Here is a 23280-nt window from a genome sequence, read left to right on the forward strand (position 1 = left end):
GGATCTTTCAGCAGGAGGTTAGATGCTGCTCATTAGGGGAAAGCCTATCCCATCATTCAAGCACTGCAGCACTTGATGAGCAGAGACATCAAGTCTATGGTTTTTGAGCTTTATTGTAGAAAGACAGAGAGAAGGAGAGAAGGTGGAAAGAGAGAGGCGGGCCATGACCACATGGACAGAGGGGGAAAGGGAGGGAGGGAGGGAGAGCTAGCAAGCGAGAGAGAGAGAGAGAGAGAGAGAGAGAGAGAGAGAGAGAGAGAGAGAGAGAGAGAGAGAGAAAGGGGGGGCTAGAAAGGAGAATAAGAAAGGTGAGAGCTTAAAGAGAGAGAGGAGGGGTCAAGCAGCCCCTTATATAGTGGGTTGTACTATCAGGTAACTGTGGGGAGGCGCATACCTGGCTGTAGTCAGGTAACTGTGGGGGTGGAGTCTAGCCAGAAGGCCAGGATTGGGACATTGTCTGCATGACTGATAGTCACACACCTCTCCTGTGGGGGCTGTGGGGGCGGTAACATTATAGGAGCCAGGGGGTCCAGGAGACATGATCTAACACCTTCCTTCCCATGTAGGTGGAAATTACCACCCATTGGGTCCCCCGGATTTCAAGACCTATGCTCGACTAGAGACCAGGCTATCTGTGCACAGCCCACTGTCCCACAGAGTCTAACTTCTTGAGTTCTTTGTATATATTGGATATTAGCCCTCTATCAGATGTAGGATTGCTTAAGATCTTTTCGCAATCTGTTGGTTGCTATTTTGTCCTATTTACAGTGTCCTTTGCCTTCAAAAAAGCTTTGCAATTTTATGAATTCCCTTTTGTCAATTCTTGATCTTAAAGCATAAGCTACTCGTGTTCTCCTCAGGAAATTTTCCCCAGGATCCATGTGCTCAAGGTTCTTTCCTGCTTTCTCTTTATTAGTTTTAGTGTGTCTGGTGTTATGTGGAGGACCTTGATCCACTTGGACTTGAGCTTTATACAAGGAGATAAGAATGGATCAATTTACATTTGTCTACATGATAACCTCCAGTTGAGCCAGCATCATTTGTTGAAAATGCTGTCTTTTATCCACTGGATGGTTTTAGCTCCTTTGTCAAAGATCAAGTGACCATAGATATGTGGGTTCATTTCTGGTTCTTCAATTCTATTCCATTGATCTACCTGCTTGTCACTGTACCAATACCATGCATTTTTTTTTTTTTATCACAATCACTCTGTAGTTCATCTTGAGCTCAGGGATAGTGAATTCCCCCAGAAATTCTTTTATTTTGGAGAATAGTTTTCACTGTTCTAGATTTTTTTGTTACTCTAACTTGCAAATTGCTCTTTCTAACTCTGAGAAGAATTGAATTGGAATTTTGATGGGGATTGCATTGAATCTGTAGATTGCTTTCAGCAAGAAGGGCATTTTGACTATATTAATTCTGCCAATCCATGAGCATGGGAGATCTTTCCATCTTCTGAGATCTTCTTCAGTTTCTTTCTTCAGAGACTTGAAGCTCTTATCATACAGATTTTTCACTTCCTTAGAGTCACACCAATATATTTTATATTATTTGTGAGACTTTCTATCCACTGCAGAGACCCATCCATTATGCTAAGTTCCTTCAGACAGTCTATAAAATTCTACACAAAATTTTACTGGACTTATTTCTTGAAGGGAACAGAAAAGAGAAAAAAAAATAGTTGTTCATAGAAAGCGGGAAAAAATGCTTTGCAATGTCATCTCAAAATCATTCAAGATGATTTCGGACAATAAAATTATTGCTCATAAGCAATCATTCTGCTATATAGCATGTGATTAAACCTATAGTCAGCAGAGAAAATTTAGACAGAGGCATAGAACTGAGCATAGGCATAGGACAATGACAAAGCATGAGCAAATATATAAGAATGCAGTAAGGTCTTTCCCATCCTTACCTTTCACTTCTGCATTAAAAAACAACTACTCCTCAAGATAGATTTAACATTCATCAATAGAAATTTAAAATAATATGAACTACTTTTACTTATTTTTATCCTACATGGTGTGAGGTCTTTAACTGATAATTGTCAGTAATTGGATCAACAGATTATAATGTTGGTGGTTCAGATTCAATATACAAAGTTACTGGCCTAATTGGGTTGTATCAGAGTTTACTCTTGGTATATACAAGATGAAAGAGGCAACAATGAGTTCAAGAGACCAAGAATTAGAGGTAAATAAGTGAAGTGGAAACTTGTAGTTTTCTTTGGAAAGTTAGTTATGTCAAATGATGTTTTGCTGGGGCACACAGGTAAAAGAACACTTAATGAAGGCATATAATTATGATTCTTACAGTGGGAGACAAGTACTGAGCATTGATTTGGTTTACTGTGCCTAAACTATTCTTCATTATGTTACAGAGAAGTTAAATAAAACTGAGTATCTAGTGCATATTTGTGGTACTCTAGGATCATTTTGAAGGGTTTTAAGTAAAGGTCATATTTATTTCTCCTGCTAGTCCTATGTAGGATGATCATAAGCCTTCTCTGCTTGTGTAAGAGAGGGAATCAGAGTAAGATGTTATAAACATTGAGTATTTGAGTTTAGGGATCTTTTGGAGCTAATTCTAAAGTCTGAAAAGTTTAAACTGTTAGAGTTCATTGCCTCAAATTAGTAAATAAACGGCAATTAGAAAGATTCCATTCAAAGTGTTTATTTCCTTTATACTTATTTGGGATAGTATTACAACTATAACTATAACTTTCCTGAATGATAGGAAATGAAGACCTGAGGAGAGAGTGATGATGTCAGTAAGTCTATCCCATCCAGGGGCTGTTCAGAGAGAGGAGTCAATGATTATGGGAAATTAGCCTTTGGCACCTACTAAACATTAACAATAGCATTCAGGAGAGAGGCTTTTTTATATGTAAAAGTCTTGCTTTCTTTAAATACTATAAAATCTTTTTTAAGAGGGTTACTGTACAATGTAGTTGTTTTCACAATTCTTTTCCCTAATATACAAAAGTATTCAGTCTCATATGATATTGTTCAATAGTGGAATGTAGTAAGGACTTGTGAGTTGAATGCTTAATTTTTGTGTATAGCAACTTAATATTCCCTTATTTCAACACTGTGTCAGAACAAATTATAAATCACTAATAACACATAATTAATATTATGGAGATCACATGATATCCGAATAAAAACATTCACTGCATAGTTTTATTTATGTGTTATATTTAAGATGTTAATAGAAAACTTAGTCTTCCTAAAGTACAAATTTGTAGAGTTCCTATGCAGTTTCGAGAATAAGCCTTATAATGTTAACAACATACCCATCATCACAGGTATAAACAACCTTTGCACCAAACTCAAATTGAGATCCAACTGCCAGCCTAAAGGACCCAAAGGGTGTGTCTCCGGGATGCCCACATGGCTTTTCTAAAATGAAAAGAAGATGCAATATTAGTGTATGGTCCATGAAATACACCTTATGTAGGAGTCACGAAAGCACATTTTTTATGTCATTGAGTAGAAGAAAAACTGAAAATAAGAAAGAATATTTTATAATTTAAGATAACTGCATGCTACCATTTTTAGTTTTGTAGGATAACTACATTTTAAAATGCTTTATTTATATTTTAGCTATAGCAGTAATACAATTTGTAAATATACTGTAATCATTTTATACATTCAAAACTAAAAATTTTCTTAAGTTTTACAAACTTGAAATACTTACTCCGACATATCCTGGATGGGTTAGATGCCACCCATTTTCCATGATTGCATACTTTTACAATAGTACCAAGTGTTCGGTATCCAGGGCGGCATTTGTAGGTAGCCTGGGTGCCTTCTGGATATAGTTGTTCTGACCACGAGCCTGAGAGAATTTCTGAATTTTCTCTTGGAGGAGGTCCTTTACAATCTACAAGTAATTAAAAACACACCAATATTTGAAATACCTATTTTAAAAAGCATGCATATGCTATTTTTCTTTTAATCATACCAATTACAGGTCCATCCAGCTATTTATGTGCACAACCATATGAAAATTTACTAGGCAATCTTCTAAGTTGTAAAAAATAAACATACAAACAAACAAAACTATGACTAAATAAAACTGTCTATAAAATATTTCCTTAGTAGCAAAGCTAAACAGTATTTTTAAACTCATAATATGTATTATAGACAGTAAATTCTACTATAAAAATAAAGCATAGTAAGATTATAAAGATAACTTTCATTCACAAGATATAATCATCATCTTGCAGGCTTACTGTTGAATGAATTCATCCTTTCCAGTTCTTTTGGAACTCTGGTTGGCTGGTTTAACTCAGCTCTTCTGGTCCAAACTCTTTTCCAACGTAACTGATTCAAACAGGCTTCTCTTGGGTCAACACTGAGTTACTCTGCTTGATCTCAAACAAATTCTGGCAATTTTTTCTAACCTTCTGACTCATTCTCATTCTCTGGCTCATTCTGTACTTACCGGTAAACTGTCTCTATAAAACAGTTCCAGTAAAACTTCTTCCTCTCCCTCTCCTCTCCCTCCCCCATCTCTCTCTCTCTTTCCCCCTCTCTCTTCCACCCCTACTACATAGTTATGTTGCCTCTCTTTCCTGTCCTCATGAGAGTTGGACATATCCTATCTCTGACTCATTCTGTCTAATTTTTCTCTGATTAATCATTTTGGCCCTCAATTAGACATCACATTTACACATGGTTGCCTCTTTTTACAAACTAACTTTGCCTTCATTGTTTGGGATTAAAGGTGTGTGCTAAGGGCATATCTGTATTTCCAGCTAAAGGTATTAAAGGTATGACACTCCAGATGGATCAGATCTTGGATGTGATCCCCTGTCAGAGCAGCCATATTGTTGAATTAAAATTCCTGTACATGAGGAATTTTATTTTCATAACATGAATTGTATGGAGACTTTCAACATTCAAATAGTATAAAAAGGCAGGACAGAATTATGTTAGTACTATATATATGGAGTGGAAAAATGTTCGTGTGGAGGTATTTATAGGAGTGCCTAAGCACGAATTGTAGGAACAATGAAAATTCGTGAACAAACCTAGGTGAGAAGGGCCTGTTCCTTTCACGACTGAGGTCTATGTTATTGCTTATCTGGTTATATGTGTTAGTTCTGTATATGGACTGATGATCAGGGCTTATGTGAATTCAAGAATGAGAGTGAAGGCAGAAAAAATAAGACATGTCTATTGGAGGTGTGTCTAACTTGAAACATTTTGAATCATGTGCAGAATCTGAATCTTAGTTGGAATTACCTGATTCCTAAGTGAAGCCTAGATTTTCCTATAATCTCACAGATGTCACAAGAAAAAAAAACAGCCTTTCTTGAAATATAGAACTGGTGACTTCATTAACACATTAGAATATTTGAAAGTCTTTGAGTGTTTAATTTAAAGTGTGTCTCAAAATAGCAGGAGAGAAGACATTGTGATCTACTGGAGTAGAGAAAGGAGCAGATTTGGGCTTAAACACATATACACAAGCTCATGCACAAGAAGGTCTTTGCTTTGAAGTATTTGAGATCAGCAGTGAGCTAACTTAAGCTAAAGTTGCAACCCGGATACAATTCAATTAAATTCAGGATTGAGATAAGAAAGAAAAATGTTCTTGTTGTGAATGAATAACAAACTTTAGTCACTGTGTTCATTTTCTATTAAATATATGAATTATGAAAATTAAAATACAAAGATGAAAAATAGACATGAAAAGACAATGAATAGTAGGATCAACACTGACCTACATATCAGAGTGGGAAAAAATCTTTTAAATAGCTAGTTTAAGCATCTTTAACGAATTCTAAGAAAAAGACAAAAAGGATTAAAGAAGTTCAAAATAAATGGTTCTAAAATATGTTACTTTAATGTTATTAATTACTATCAGAAATAATAACCCATAGTATGATCTGAAGTCATCTGAAATCCGAAAGAAATGTATTCCATTTGGGGAGAATTGAGATAGAAATGATCAAATAGGGTAGAAAGAGAACAGTATATAAACAATAACAGAACAAATTAATTTTTTGAGTGTGCAGAAGCAAAAATACAGGCTATATATAACTGGATGTCAAAAGTAGATGAGAGAACAGAGAGAATTGACAGCTAAAACCTCAAAGTTTTCTGAATGTGATTAAAGTTATCAACTCAAATTCAGAACGACTACACAAAATTCCTAATATTTGTTTAGAAAAACAATGATTCAATTTATTTTATTTTATTTTTTATTAGGTATTTCTTTCATCTACATTTCTAATGCTATCCCAAAAGTCCCACACACACTCCCCCACCAACTCCCCCACCCACCCACTCCCACTTCTTGGCCCTGGCATTCCTCTGTACTGAGGCAGATAAAGTTTGCATGACCAATGGGCCTCTCTTTCCACTGATGGCCAACTAGGCCATCTTCTGATACATATGCAGCTAGAGACACAAACTCTGGGGAGCACTGGGAGTTCATATTGTTGTTCCACATATAGGGTTGCAGATCCCTTTAGCTCCTTGGTTGCTTTCTCTAGCTTCCTCCTCCATTGGGGACACTGTGATCCATCCAATAGCTGACTGTGAGCATCCACTTCTGTGTTTGCTAGGGCCCGGCAGAGTCTCACAAGAGACAGCTATATCTGGGTCCTTTTAGCAAAATCTTGCTAGTGTATGCAATGGTGTCAGCGTTTGGAAGCTGATTATGGGATGGATCCCCAGATATGGCAGTCTCTAGATGGACCATCCTTTCGTCTCAGCTCCAAACTGTGTCTCTGTAACTCCATCCATGGGTGTTTTGTTTCCAATTCTAAGAAGGGGCAAAGTGTCCACACTTTGGTCTTCGTTCTTCTTGAGTTTCATGTGCTTAGCAAATTGTATCTTTTATCTTGGGTATTCTAAGTTTCTGAGCTAATATCCACATATCAATGAGTACATATTGTGTGAGTTCTTTTGTGATTGGGTTACCTCACTCAGGATGATGCCCTCCAGGTCCATCCATTTGCCTAGGAATTTCATAAATTCATTCTTTTTAATAGCTGAATAGTACTCCATTGTGTAAATGTACCACATTTTTTGTATCAATTCCTCTGTTGAGGGGCATCTGGGTTCTTTCCAGCTTCTAGCTATTATAAATAAGGCTGCTATGAACATAGTGGAGCATGTGTCCTTCTTACCAGTTAGGATCATCTTCTGGATATATGCCCAGGAGAGGTATTGTGGGATCCTCCAGTAGCACTATGTCCAGTTTTCTGAGGAACTGCCAGACTGATATCAAGAGTGGTTGTACAAGCTTGCAATCCCACCAACAATGGAGGAGTGTTCCTCTTCTTTTCCACATCCTCGCCAGCATCTGCTGTCACCTGAATTTTTGATCTTAGCCATTCTGACTGGTGTGAGGTGGAATCTCAGGGTTGTTTTGATTTGCATTTTCCTGATGATTAAGGATGTTGAACATTTTTTCAAGTGCTTCTCAGCCATTCAGTATTCCTCAGGTGAGAATTCTTTGTTTAGCTCTGAGCACATTTTTTAATGGGGTTATTTGATTTTCTGGAGTCCACCTTCTTGAGTTCTTTATATATATTGGATATTAGTCCCCTCTCTGCTTTAGGATAGGTAAAGATCCTTTCCCAATCTGTTGGTGGTCTTTTTGTCTTATTGACGGTGTCTTTTGCCTTGCAGAAGCTTTGCAATTTTATGAGGTCCCATCTGTCGATTCTCAATCTTACAGCACAAGCCATTGCTTTCTACTCAGGAATTTTTCCCCTGTACCCATATCTTCAAGGCTTTTCCCTACTTTCTCCTCTACAAGTTTCAATGTCTCTGGTTTTATGTGGCGTGCCTTAATCCACTTAGATTTGACCTTAGTACAAGGAGATAGGAATGGATCAATTCGCATTCTTCTACATGATAACAACCAGTTGTGCCAGCACCATTTTTTGAAAATGCTCTTTTTTCCACTGGATGATTTTTGCTCCCTTGTCAAAGATCAAGAGACCATAGGTGTGGGTTCATTTCTGGGTCTTCAATTCTATTCCATTGGTCTACTTGTCTGTCGCTATACCAGTACCATGCAGTTTTTATCACAATTGCTCTGTAGTACAGCTTTAGGTCAGGCATGGTGATTCCACCAGAGGTTTTGCTATCCTAGGTTTTTTGTTATTCCAGATGAATTTGCAGATTGACCTTTCTAATTCATTGAAGAATTGAGTTGGAATTTTGATGGGGACTGCATTGAATCTGTAGATTGCTTTTGGCAAGATAGCCATTTTTACTATATTGATCCTGCCAATCCATGAGCATGGGAGATCTTTCCATCTTCTGAGATCTTCTTTAATTTCTTTCTTCAGAGACTTGAAGTTCTTATCATACAGATCTTTCACTTCTTTAGTTAGAGTCACGCCAAGGTATTTTATATTATTTGTGAGTATTGAGAAGGGTGTTGTTTCCCTAATTTCTTTCTCAGCCTTTTTATCCTTTGTGTACAGAAAGGCCATTGACTTGTTTGAATTAATTTTATATCCAGCTACTTCATTAAAGCTGTTTATCAGGCTTAGGAGTTCTCTGGTGGAATTTTTAGGGTCACTTATATATACTATCATATCATCTGCAAAAAGGGATATTTTGACTTCTTCTTTTCCAATTTATATCCCCTTGATCTCCTTTTGTTGTCTAATTGCTCTGGCTAGGACTTCAAGTACAATGTTGAATAGGTAGGGAGAAAGTGGGCAGCCTTGTCTAGTCCCTGATTTTAGTGGGATTGCTTCCAGCTTCTCACCATTTACTTTGATGTTGGCTACTGGTTTGCTGTAGATTGCTTTTATCATGTTTAGGTATGGGCCTTGAATTCCTGATCTTTCCAAGACTTTTATCATGAATAGGTGTTGGATTTTGTCAAATGCTTTCTCCACGTCTAAGGAGATGATCAAGTGGTTTTTGTCTTTGAGTTTGTTTATATACTGGATTACGTTCTCAGGCTGTGCTAAACGCCATCCTTAACCTCAAGAATGTGAAAAGTCCATTTTTAAAACAAGACAGTTCTTATAAAGTTTGTTTGGTTTTTATTTTACTTTAATTTTATTATTATTTGTTTTTAATATGCTTGTTTGTATACAAATGAGACAGAAAAATGGTGTATATTTGAGTGGCTTAGGAAGGGGCATCTAGGAGGAGTTAGAGAAGGGGAAACCATAATCAAAATATATTATATTTTACAAAATTTATTTTCAATGAAGTAAATGAGACAAAAATAACTGAGAATTTTTTTAAATGGCTAATATCATTAGCCATCTGGGAAATGAAAATTAAAACTACTTATCTTTTCCCAGTCTGAATAAGATCAAATAAGCAAATGGCATCAGACTGGTGTAGAAAGTGAAGAAAGATGAATGTTTTTTTACAGTTGGTGGGAGTGCAAACTGCTACAGCCATTATGGAAATCAGAGTAAAGTTTCTCCCAAAAGCTAGCAACTGGTCTACCATAAAACATAGCTATACTACTATTTTAAGCACACTCCCAAAGAACTCCATATCCTGCTACTGAGATATTTGTTCATGTGAGATTCCCAAATAATTAAGCAAAAGAATCGGGAGAAAATGTTTTGGGGGAGTTTGTGTTTCTTGGTTGTATTTATTTATTTTTCATTGTCATATTTTTGTTGTTTGAGGACATGGAAATTCAAATATCTACTAACTTTTCCAAGATTTCTGGAAGTGCCAGAGTCAGAAGCAGAAGATAAGTGTGTAGACATCGGAGCTAGTGGTTTTGAACTAGTGCATTTGGTTTGGGCACAGGAAATAAATTGGAGGTCCTGTGCTGTGTTCTTAACTTTTACTGGAGAAAGCTTTTGCTTACATTTCTTTACAGAAAATTCCAAATATATTGGGAAGTTTGATTTTTACAGTAAAAGCCAATAAAGCTAACATTCTGGTCCAACAATTTACATTTTTCTACACTTAGCTATGCACAAAACCTTCCATGGATCCATTCCTTTGCCTGTTTATTTATTTTTGAGACAAAATCTTTGTCAACCAGGCTGGCCTCCTTCTCATAATTCTCTTGCCTTAAACCTCCAGGTGCAGGAATTGTGACCATGGAATATTAGTGTTATGGAATAGAATCATTTTAAATATTAAATATTTTAAATACTTTGTGCTGCTTAATTTTGCAACAAATACCCTGATACTTAAATGATTGTATTAGTAACACCCAACATGCTTTTACCTAAATGGTAGATTCTAAAGCTTATTATATTTGTAAAAATATTGTTCTAATTGCCAATATTTTTTTTTTTACTACTTGATTTTATGACAATTTGCTATTCTGTTCTAAGCTTTATCTTTTAAAAGCAAGAGGACACATTACTGAATATACCTCACCTGGAATTTTCATCTATAAGACGCTATACAGCATATGAAATAAAAGGATCACTACATTTTATCAAAGAATAAAGCAACTGTTTAGGTTGAGTTTCCTTTGAGTCTTTTGAACATTATTTTGAACTAAGTTTTTGAAATTAGTTTGGTCTTCATCATTTCAGTCATTAAAGTTTCACACACTAGATGGTGCTAGTACCCCACAACTGCCACAGCCCAAACCTGATTCTTCCAAAAAGGTTGCTCTCTGAAAATAAACAGTCCCTCTGTTTTCACTTGCTGTTTGTCTTTGTTTAGAATTTCAACATAATGTGTGTCAGTAACTTGTGCTCTAGCTTAAATAGTTAAAAGTAACCGTTCACTGTGTTTCTGCAATAATAGTTAAGTGTCTTGAGATGGTGAAAAACATTTTTTCACTTTCCATTGAAAATGAATTCTTGAGGTGTTCTAACTAGACAGGAACAAGTTCTTTTCATGCCTGTAGTCCATCTGTCAACATAAACGTACACCAAACACATTTGCTTGAAATAAATAGGAAGTTGTTAATAAAAGCAGAGCAGGTGCTTCTTATATAGGGAGCAGAAAAGTGCTTTCAAAAGGTAACCACAGTTTTTAGACAGATGATTCAGCTTAAAGCTTTTAAAACGGGGGAAGCTGACTGCTTCTATGTCCAGGTGAATGAGTAAACTCAATTTTCTTCTTGTACTTAAATATTTACTCAGATTCCAACAAATAAAACCTGATCCTATGTGTTTGCAATAACATAATTAACAGTAGTTTTTGCTTTATAAAAAAAAAAAAAACTCCTTTGTTAATATTCTACTTTCTTGGATATAAATGCCAATTTCAAATGTTTTTCGGAAACAGAATGACTGTGTAAGTCTGATTATCTAAAAACAAGAGTTTTACTTAAACTCAAGGGAGATAACTATAATTTTGATTGAACTTTCAAGCAAACATTTGCTGTTTTAATAATCATGATTACCAGGTTTTTTTTTTCTACACAGATTTTAAAGAGCTAGTACAGACACACAATCCAAATGCAATTCTTTTTCCCAGTGCCAATATGCCTCAACATTGTCCTTTGAAATGTTCTTGCTGAAATTAAATCAGTCTTGATGAATTTTCATATTTTGCAAAACATCAGTTGTCACTACATTTTGATAGATTAAAGATGGAGATGTCATCTTTTTTTTCACTTCCTATAGCTTTTAAAAGGATTTCAAGAAAAGAATAAGAAGTATTGTTTTAAATTGTATTTAAATTAGTACTGTATTTCTTAGTAGAAAATGAAAACTACAAATTACCTAGAAAAATAAAGTAAATGAATAAGGTGAGAATAGCATTAATGATTGTTTCATTAAATTTCTCTTCTGCCTTCTTATTGATATAAGTATTAAGTTTATGCATATATATGATCCAAATAGTATTTTGTTAATTGAAATATTTAGATTAATTTGTAAATACAATACTTAAATTGAAATTTTTGAACAAGGAAAATATCAGTTGCAATAAAATACTTAAAAAAACAAACTTCAAAAATTTAAGTTTTGATTATATTTAATGAACATTGAATAAACAAATTTCTACTTCTAAAATATATAGAAAGGATTGTGAATTTTCTTTGTAAACATGGTAACCTCAAGAAGATCATAATGGGCAGGTACATGGTGAAACCTGGATGAAATCAGCCTGAGCAGCTGGCATTTGTGTCTTGTGAGGAGTCAGCTTGAAATCCATTTCTGAAAGGGGCAGCACTTAGTCAACAGTCTCCTAACACCAAGAAGGTTCCAATCTCACTGTTGTCTTTTAAAAATAAACTCTTAGTATATATTGAATGTTTTCATTAGACTTGAACCGCTGCTTCAGATAGCAGTTTAGCCACAAGATGGAGTGAAGGCTGGATGTTCAGGATCTCCAGTACTGGAGTGTATGAGAGGTTATCAGTAGGATCCTGAGGATAAGGACTAAAACAAGGGAAAAAATTCTCTTTCCTAACCTCCCCTCTAACTCTTGTGGAAGTTAAGCCAAGTTAAGTTGTAGGTGTGGAGCTGAGCCCCACAGCTTTATAGAAGCTCTAGTTCTTTGTGTAGATCTGAAGTTTTACCACGAACATCCTCTTTGACTTCATCTGACTAACTTCTCTGCAGCATTCAAAGCCTACCTACTTGAGGCTTCATGCTTGTCTTCTCAGCATGTTGGAGAGGGAAGATTGTGAACTGAGAGCTTGTCTCTAACGTGTCTCAGAGAAGCAACATAGAACTAAATCAGCAAAATATCTCTATTCAATTACCCTCACCCCTCCCACTCCTGACCCATTCTCCCATTCCAATTATTTATTTCATGTTATTTTTAAATTAATATATGAAGTATTACATTACATTATATTATAGTATGGGTTTTTTTTTCTTCCAAAACTGTTTTTCTCTGTAGACCTGACTATCCTCGAATTCACTTTGTACATCAGGCTGGTCTTGAACTTAGAGAACTGCCTGTCTTTGCTTCCTTCACACAGGGATTAAAGGTGTGTGCCAACACACCCAGCTCTTTTTTTTTTTTTAATGACTTTTAAAAACAGTTTTGTTTGATTCTCTTCACCCTTCTTTTTTCCTATCTCCTCCCTGCCTTGTGCCATCCACATGTGTTTTCCATGGCCTCCTTCCTCCACAGTTCTTTTTCCAGTTCTATTCCCATGTGTTCTATTCACAAGTCACACATAGATATACATATATATCATATTAAACAGAGAAATATAAAGTATATGCTTTAAAAGCTAGAATTTAATATGAATGAGAACATGAAGTGTTTGTCTCTCTGAGTCTGGAGTCATCCATTTTTCCTATTGGTTTCATAATTCCTTTTTTGTTTTTTGTAACTGAACAAAATTCCATTTTGTGTATTCAGGACATCTTTCCAACTTCAGTGTCCTGCTTTAGGAACTTTTTAAAAATCTCAATCACAATAGTTTATAAGATGAGCTACAGTATGTAACTATTTAAATACAGTGTTCATTATTTTCCTCTCCACTAAATGACAACTTTTTGGAAAGTATTATTATACTGCCTAGTACTTAGAAGTTATTCAAAAGTGATCATGGATAAAAGAGTAAATGCAAAAAGAACTGTAGGAGCATTTCCACAATACACATCCATATAGTCCATAAGGCCAGATGCAGCTGAGAGTGGCAAATATGAAACTTAAAAGGCAAGACTTGGAAAAAGAAAAAAGAGAAGGAGAAAGAGGAGGAAGAATAGGAGGAGGAGGGAGTCACAAGAGAACTATTCATTGTCTGGTGAACTTGTGTGCCTGTTGCATGCACTGAAAATTATAGAGTTTGTGCACATCGGTCTATGTTGTGGTTTTTGAAGTTAGGAATCACTTGAATTTAGCTCAAAGTACAAAAAAGTCCCTCGGAACCTTTGAAGCGGTGTTTCTATAATCATCTTCTATCTATTGCATTTCCAGTTAACACCCTTTGTGAGAAACTAGGCTTTCTAAGTTAAAATGTCAGAACAAAAATGTTCTGTCAAATCCATGTGTTCTTTTTATTATTTCATGGTAGGAATTTTTTTTTCTGTTTAGTTACTTGACTTTATCTGAACCAGATTTTTTTTTCTTCTAATTTTAAACCAAAATGTAACAATTTTTTTTTCCAATAAAGTTAACATCAACTCAGCACCTGAGAACTTGCTGGACAGCATCTCCTTATGCTGAGAAGTAGAGGGTGTGTGTGTGTGTGTGTGTGTGTGTGTGTGAGAGAGAGAGAGAGAGAGAGAGAGAGAGAGAGAGAGAGAGAGAGAAGACTAACAATCAGATTCAGCAAATAAAAAAGGGATTAATTTGGAAGGGGAGCAAGGGTTCAAAATTGATCAATCTAAGGACAAAGATGAAGACTATTTACTCTGTGGCAGTTTCTACTTTAGCATAATTCTGGTTTGTACTATTTAAATGTTGTAGTTTTAAACTCCATCCTGGTAAAGGGCATGAACATTCCTAGAATAGGACTGTGCTGAAGATAAGCAAGGCTTGCTTTCACAGTCCACCTTCCACCCTGCCTGTGAGCAACTTCTCCACCCTTTGTCACCAACTACAGTATTCCATCCCAGAATATTTCCTGTTTTAGAATGACTTTGCTCTATTTTGTCCCTTACCATTGTCCAGTTCTATCCTCTATCAGTGAAATTTCACAGTAAATTACACATAATAGCACTAAATTTAACTATATTGTTCCTTCTACATATATTACAGATTGGTTGAATTTGTGGTACTATAAAAATGTTAAATATTTTAAGAGTTGCATGAAAGAAGATACTGAAGACAATAAGTACAAAGCCAAGTAACATGATTTAGGGAAATTAATTCTATCCTGAAAACATGTGTTGTAAAGATAGAAGTTAATTGTTCTGCTGAAATTAAAATCTAATTTGGATAAGAAACTAGTATTACCTAATTATCTAGTTTACATAATGATCTATAACACTCATGTGTATTTACTAGGGTGAACTTAAGCAAATGTGACAAAAGGTGGCATAACTGGACCTCTGACCTCTGGGGTCTGGGAGACTACCACTGAGAAGCTTAATAAATATGCTAGACTGTATGAAGAACCTTATCAAACAGGGTGCATGGTTTTCTGATCTTATCTCTTTAGACTGTCCTCAAAATTCTTAACTCAAGCCTCAAGAAAGAATTTCCATGTTGTTGTCTCTGTCACATACCTGATTACTCAATCGAGCCACTTTCCTTGGAGAAATATGGGAGTCTATCTATTCACTGCCTCCATGGCTTGTGATGAAAAGGGTTACTGTTCCAATTCAGAGACTCAACAAAGGAGGCTCTGAGGATGTTGTTTCTTCTCAAGGCAGAAACAAAACAACTGCGATGGGTTAGTGCTGTTTGCTTAAATGTGAACTTAGGACATTGCAAGTAGGTGCTATTAATTGCACTAGATGGTTTGGTTGTAAGTATGAATTCCTCCAGTTTTGCACCAAACAAGACCAAGCAAATACCAAGAATAGTTGACTTCAGAGTTTTTAGATATCTTCTGGCTTTGAAAAGATTATGATAATCACAGTTGAGATTAGAGCAGTAAATCCAACTTTATTATAATTTGAAGTACAATAAAGGTTTAAAATGTGCATACATCTAAGTCCTGGCTTATGCTGTGACAGATTTATAAATCTTTGATGTAATAAAGGAACAGAAAGGCAAGATGTCAAAATTGGTTTTCTTTCTTTTTCTTTCTTTCTTTTCTTTTTTTTTTTTAACACTTTAACTGTATGGCTTTATACTTAAAAGTTGTACAGAAAAAAAGTTATGCTAACTATGGCTTTGTACAATGCTAAAAGTTAACTAACTCTACTAAGCAAAATATATGACATTCTTTCTTTTTTTCTTTTTTCTTTTCTTTTTTAGATATTAACTGTGTAGGGTTATTTAGATATACTATCATATCATCTGCAAATAGTGATATTTTGACTTCTTCCTTTCCAATTTGTATCCCCTTGATCTCCTTTTGTTGGCTAATTGCTCTGGCTAGGACTTCAAGTACTATATTGAATAGGTAGGGAGAAAGTGGGCAGCCTTGTCTAGTCCCTGATTTTAGTGGGATTGCTTCAAGTTTCTCTCCATTTAGTTTGATGTTGGCTACTGGTTTGCTGTATACTGGTTTTATTATGTTTAGGTAGGGCCTTGAATTCCTGATCTTTCCAAGACTTTTATCATGAATGGGTATTGGATTTTGTCAAATGATTTCTCAGCATCTAACAAGATGATCATGTGGTTTTTGTCTTTGAGTTTGTTTAACTAGTGGATTACGTTGATGGATTTCTGTATATAAAACCATCCCTGCACCCCTGGGATGAAGCCTACTTGGTCATGATGGATGATCGTTTTGATGTGTTCTTGCATTCGGTTTTTGAAAATTTTATTGAGTATTTTTGCATCGATATTCATAAGGGAACTTGGTCTGAAGTCTCTTTCTTTTTTGGGTCTTTGTGTGGTTTAGGTATCAGAGTAATTTTGGCTTCATAGAATGAATTGGGTAGAGTAACTTCTGTTTCTACTTTGTGAAATAGTTTGAGGAGAATTGGAATTAGGTCTTCTTTGAAGGTCTGATAGAACTCTGCACTAAACCCATCTGGTCCTGGGCTTTTTTTGGTTGGGAGACTATTGACTACTTCTATTTCTTTAACTGGTATGGGGCTGTTTAGATCCTTAATCTGATCCCGATTTAACTTTGGTACCTGGTATCTGTCTAGAAAATTGACCATTTCATCCAGTTTTCCCAGTTTCGTTGAATATAGCTTTTTATAGTAGGATCTGATGATGCTTTGGATTTCCTCAGGTTCTATTGTTATGTCTCCCTTTTCATTTCTGATTTTGTTAATTAGGATATTGTCCCTGTGCCCTCTGGTTAGCCTGGCTAAGGGTTTATCTATCTTGTTGGTTTTCTCAAAAAAACAAAACAAAATAAAACAAAAACAAAAACAAAAAAAACAGCTCCTGGTTTGGTTGATTCTTTATATAGTTAGTTGATTTGTTTCTACTTTTATTTACATTTCAAATGTTATCCCCTGCTCCAAAAATCCCCTATCCTCTCCCCACTTCCCCTGCTTCCCAACCCACCCACTCCCATTCCTAGTCCTGGCATTCCCCTATACTGGAGCATAGACCTTTCACAGGACCAAGGGCCTGTCTTCCCATTGATGATCAACTAGGCAATCCTCTGCTACATATATAGCTAGAGCCACAAGTTCCACCATGTGTTTTCTTTGATTGGTAGTATAGTTCCAAGGAGCTCTGGAGGTACTGGTTAGTTCATATTGATGTTCCTCCTAGGGGGCTTCAGACTTTCTCAGTTCCCTGGGTACTTTATCTGGGTCTTCCATTACTTTGTTCCTTCTTAGGAAGGAACGAATGGGGAACAAAATACCCATGGAAGGAGTTACAGAGACAAAGTTCAGAGCAGAGCCTAAAGGAACAACCATCCAGAGACTGCCCCACTTGGGGATCTATCCCATAAACAACCACCAAACCCAGATACTAGGCAGATGCCAACATCAGCCTGCTGACAGGATCCTGATATAGCTGTCTCCTGTGAGGCTCTACCAGTGCCTGGCAAATACAGAAGTGAATGCTCACAGCCATCCATTGGATGGAGCACAAGGTCCCCAAAATTGGTTTTCTATGTCAATGAATGCATTAAAGGTGTGCAGACATGTATTTTCCCTTTGCAAATTCACACTTTATTTTTTGGTTTACCATAGAAATTTCTATTTCTTTTTTATCTTTATTTCTTTTATATTTTTTTAGATTGTAATATAATTACATCATTTCCCCCTTTTCTTTTTGTCTCTCCAAAACTTCCCACATATCTCTCTTCCTATTTTCAATTTATAGCCACTTATTTTTTCATGATTGTTATTATATGCATATGTGCATGTACATATATTTCTAAATATAATGTGTCCAGTATATATCATATAACTTATATATATATTTTTTTTCGGCTTTTCGAGACAGGGTTTCTCTGTATAGCCTGGGTGTCCTGGAACTCACTTTGTAGACCAGGCTGGCCTCGAACTCAGAAATCCGCCTGTCTCTGCCTCCTGAGTGCTGGGCTATATATATGTTTTAAAAGTGGATTTTTTCTTTTTTACATATTTTTTATTTTCTCTCTTTGAAAAGAAAGCTATAGTTTGCTACTTTTTTATTATTTATTAATCATTCCATTCATTTATTTCTCAAATGATGTACCACTTCCCAGTTACCATTCCACAAACTCCCCATCCCATATCCACCCTCTCCCCTGTCCCCTTTGCCTCTATGAGGGTGCTCCCTCACCCATGCCCCCTCTCCTACACCACCACTCCAGCTTATTTAGAAGGGTTTTGACAATCTGAAATTTAATTTTTTTTCATTTTCTTTTCCTAAGGAAGGACCAACTATCTCTGTCAATTTAGTTGAATGAAGGTAACAGAAAATCTGCATAATATGTTCTTGATATTGAATTTCAGTTCTTGGGAGGCTAAGGCTAGAAGACCAGTAGTTTAAGGGCCAGCTTTTGCCACATGGTGAGACTCTACCTCAAAAAAATTAAAGTAAGATGAAGACAAAGCAAAGCTGTGATACGACTGGTAGAAGTCTGTCCACGCAACATTGTATGTGACAATACGTTCATGGTGATATACATAACACTTCTATATTCAAATTTGTTTCACCCTTCTTTATTCAGTCACTTGGACCACGTGAAAGCTTGACATCCAATATGGCTAAGACTGGAGGAAAAGCTGCAGACCTGGTTTTCAATTAAGATGTGGCAAACCCTACAGTATCAGTTGATTTCCATTAGGGACACAGAGAGAAAGAAAAAGTAAAAGCTTATTAATTCTTTTTCTTAACAAAAAGCAGAAATATCTTAAGTCGAACCATTTGACTTTTTGACAAAGGAAAAAAGTGCATAATTAACTTTTCTCTAAACTTCCCAAAAAGCAACTATTATTAACTCATAATTAATATATATAAAACATCATTTTTCCACATCAATGTTAGACTAAGTTTGAAAACATCATATACTTAAAACAAAACATTGTAGAATTAAACCGATTCTCCATTCTATGATTAAAGTCTCTAAGCCTGAAAGGACATTTTTGTACTTTAAACCTGCAGAATTAGAAAACACTTATCTCCCCAGAAAGCACACAGCGGTTATTTGGTTTTGTTTCAGCACAGGTTTAATTGGTTCATTTTAGCAATTCTGGGCTGTGGCCTAATTTCATACAATATCCACTTGTGAGAGTAAAATGCATGCTTGGAAAGCTTTGGTATAATCCATTCCCCAGAACTGAAATTACACAGCTCAGCCGAGGAACTCTTACATTACAGGTTGTCCTGTAAATCTGACCCAATTCTAAGCAGCATGTGGTTTTGCAAGAAGCAGCATTTACTGTTCCTGGCAACTGGAAGTGGGAATGCAGGCAAGCACTGCACTAAAGAGATACGAGGAAGACCTTGGCATGTGGAAAGGGGAAGGAGGGGAGAAAGAAAGAAAGGTGGGGGGGAGAGGGAGGGAGGGAGGAAGGGAGGAAAAGAAAGGAAAGAAAGGAAAAAAGAGATAGAAAGAAAGAAAGAAAGAAAGAAAGAAAGAAAGAAAGAAAGAAAAAAAGAAAGAAAGAAAGAAAGAAAGAAAGAAAGAAAGAAAGAAAGAAAGAAAGAAAGGAAGGAAGGAAGGAAGGAAGGAAGGAAGGAAGGAAGAAAGAAAGGAAGAAAGAAAGAGAAAGAAGAAAGAAAGAGGGGGAGGAAGGAAGGAAAGAAACTGGATTCATAGTTCTTCCTTTAGTTGCTATTTTTTAATTATGAATACTGCTTTTTACATTTTTTGTTAAGGTTATTCCTATTTGTTATTTGGGTGGGTGGAACACACAGTTGGCCAGCCTGCATGAGGAAAATGGAGCACCATCTGCAGGAGGTTTTATACCTCCTTTGACCAGGTGGGGCCCAGGGATTGAGCAAGATCATTACTGTGTTTACCCTACCTGCTGGCCCAATTAACAATGGTTTTAGAAGAATGTTGATCTTTATCAGAGAGAAAAGACTCATGGAATCTTTTCTTCCCTGTTTAGGAAAGCCAAATAGCATTTCACAAACTGGTTTGTTTTTTTTTTTTTAAATCAGCTTAATAGCATTGTCTGATGTGGGAAACAAAGCAAATATTGAAGTGTATACATACATACATAATTAAACATAACTGTTTTAATTGATCCAAGCTCTTCTGTCTGGTGAAATTTCTGTTAAGTTGCTAGACTGAATAAATTATTTACACTTGAGATAGACACAGGCTACAAGCCAAGCAAAGACTAAAGTGGAACTACTGTGCCCACAGAAAATCCATGAAACTTCATACATCTGTCTCTGTATTATGTGTACTTTAGCAATATCATGAGGTTACTCTACATAATGCTTTAAACACTAAACGCCCAATTCATCTCTAATTGGATAGCTGGAGAAACAGTAATGTATACAGTGTAAGTGCCCAACTCATCAACAAGAATTGGCACCACATGTGAATACATGCAAAAATTCAGATCCAGTAATAAACAAAAATATTAGCTTATATCCATGGCATAAAAGGGGATTTTTAAATCATTAACATTAAAGTGTCCTGTAAACATCATGACACTTCCCTTTTGATATTGAAATTCTGCTTTGTAATTATGTAAGAATATTAATTCAATTTGCATCAATTAAGATTTAAAAATTAAAATACTTCTTTCTTTAATCATATGTATCTAAAAAAATCTCTTAGTAAGCATTATTATTCAAGTAGAGCATCAAAATAAAGGATGAAACATTGACTTTGACAAAATAAAAAGTTGAGTTATGTTTAGTAATATCACCATTGATTTAGAATTCCTGGTCAATATTTCATTTTAGCAATACTTATATTTTCATACACAAGGAAATGACTGCCTTAATCTAAATATAAGACTCAAAAGCTAAAATATAAGGAATAATATTAGAAAATATGATTGAAAAAGTTTACTCTTTCAAAAAGTATTAAATACCCTTAAATATTTTTTTTAGAATTTTACTAAAAGATATAACTAAGAATCTGTATCTACTCTCCTTACCTGATTTGGTAAATATTCAGTCAGAGGTTGTTAGAATTCTTTAGTGAAGAGGCTACAGCAAAGCCTCAAGTTACAAAGCATTGGCTAAGAGAAACATTTAAGGAAATTATTAAAGTTATGTCATTCACTTGAAATAAAAAGTCAGGGATGGCAGTCACTCCCACCTGTAACCTCAGCCCATGGGAGGCTGTCAGGAGGACTACAGTGAGTCCCAGGGTGTAGTGACACCCTATCTTAAACAATCAAAACACAAAGAAGAGTTAATTGTTTTTTCACATAACTAGTTGCCCATCATAAATTAGCAGAGTAAACTCTTTCGATGGATAAACTGAGCAATTTTTGGTAGAATTTAAGTGAATAATAAAGTCGGAATTTCTGTTACTGCCATGGAAGAACTCCAACACTCCTATTACCTACCTCAAAATGGCTTTCAGAAGCAAATATGCCCCACATGTACTCTCAGAAAACAAAACCATGAACAAATCAGATCCTTCCAATACTGTGTACAGATTATATGTCAGATTTTATAATCATTTTATCTCATGCTTGCAGTTCTTATGAACAAAACTTTTAAAGTCATGGCAGTATCAGTAAAGTGATGTATTTACGAAGGTTTAGAAATATGCCTGAAATAAATCCACTCATTAAAATAAAAGTGAATGCTTTCGTTAAGTTTGGATGTTTACATATTTCTTACTAGTTTTACATAAAATATTTCAGGGACACTCATGAACAAAACAGGAGCCTGTATTTCATGATAACTAAAAGTTGAATGACTATGCCCAATTATAGATTGCAAATGCTTGTTTAAAGCACTGTCTTGAGTTTTACATTAAGCCAAACTATCAACTACAATAGTCAAATGAACGGTTCACAGTTTTTAAACTTACCACCAAAACCCACTAAGTTACAGACTAGTAATTACACATATTTTCCAGACATAATTTGAATGATTGCTATGAGAAACATTTTCTGCAAATGTCTTATAATTTGGCTCAGCAAGAAGGAGAAAAGAATGTTTCAAGCTTACCTTCTGCTACACAAACAGTCCATAATATAAGCCAAATAATTCTTGCAGACAGTCTCATATTTTGGATCTTTCTGGGACCAACTGACTCCAAGAGCAGTGCGTGCTGTACCATCCAGTTCCTCTCTGCTATGAATTGTGGTCACAGCAGGGAAAGACTTGCTTCAAAGGGAAGTTGAAAGTCAGTTTAGGAAATCAGGATTGCTCCGCCCATGAGCAACTCCTGCAAAGTAAACTAAAATAGTAGACCACAAGTCCAGCAGCATGGGCGTTTTATCTCTTGTGTTACTGTGCCCTGTCAGTGACCTGCTAGATTGTTCTTGTAAATCACAGCTTGTTTTGCTTGGAAACAAGTTCACATTTCTGGAAATGTGAGCAAGGGCTGGATTTCATAATCTTTTAAACTGTGTTCTACTGTGGAAAAACCACAGAACAGAAAGCAATGAAGGCACATTTAAAAATCATTGAGAGAACTTCAGTTAGGCAGTGTTTTCAGGACTAACACCCATGCATAGTACAGAAATGTTGAAAAGATTGTTATGCTAATGGATGGTGATTATGGGATTGGTTTTCTAAAATTCATGAATTGAATCTCCCAAGAAATTCTTTTTATATGTGTGAAGCAACTGCTCTGTGAGGACCCTTGGTCTAGCAAACTTTATATGCCCCAATACAGGGGAAAGCCAGGGCCAAGAAGTGGGAGTGAGTGGGTAGGGGAACAGGGGAGGGGGGGATTATAGGGGACTTTTGGGATAGCATTTGAAATGTAAATGAAGAAAATATTCAATAAAAAAAAGGAAAAAATAACTAAAAAAAAATTCATCAACTTGAAATGCTAATTTTCTAACTTGTCATTGAGGTATTGTATAGTAAGAAATATAGAGGTGGAAAAAAAGTTTCAGCAGCATGCTGAATTGATGCAGAACTGAGGAAGATACTCAACTCCCAACCTGATAACCTTGTTACCCTCTGTGCCCTCCAGGTTTCCTTCCACCCACTGTCAGTGTTTGTAAGAACATGGACTGTATTTACCTGTACTTTATGTAATTTACTCCTGTATTTATGTAGAACTGTGTTTGTTGGACATGGCTCCTAACTGTTCATTTGTCATTCTATGTAATATTCAATTATTTGAATATAGCACAATTTTTAGTTGTTCCTGTACATGGTAAGGACAGATTCCAGCTTGAAAATAGGACAAATAGAGCTACTAATGTTAGATAGTGTGGAGTTTGATAAACTGTTGTAGCTCAAGCATATAGATGAGTTAACTGAG

The 23280-nt window shown here is 35.7% G+C and overlaps 1 protein-coding gene across 2 annotated transcripts in view; it reads right to left on the reverse strand.

Annotated features, from left to right (window-relative positions):
• LOC110287097 (complement factor H) overlaps positions 1-22238 on the reverse strand; it is a 110411-nt gene extending 88173 nt beyond the window's left edge. For both annotated transcript variants that reach the window (XM_085841587.1, XM_085841585.1), the window contains exons 1-3: positions 22008-22238; positions 3700-3885; positions 3296-3401 (exon numbers count right to left, since the gene is read on the reverse strand). In XM_085841587.1, coding sequence (XP_085697713.1) covers positions 3296-3401; positions 3700-3885; positions 22008-22119 — 404 coding nt within the window. In that variant the 5' untranslated portion in view covers positions 22120-22238. The remainder of the gene's footprint in view (positions 1-3295; positions 3402-3699; positions 3886-22007) is intronic.
• Positions 22239-23280: the final 1042 nt, after the last annotated feature.

Source organism: Mus caroli, unplaced genomic scaffold (assembly GCF_978045245.1).
Source record: "Mus caroli unplaced genomic scaffold, Mus_caroli_1 scaffold_1, whole genome shotgun sequence".
Lineage (NCBI taxonomy): Eukaryota > Metazoa > Chordata > Mammalia > Rodentia > Muridae > Mus > Mus caroli.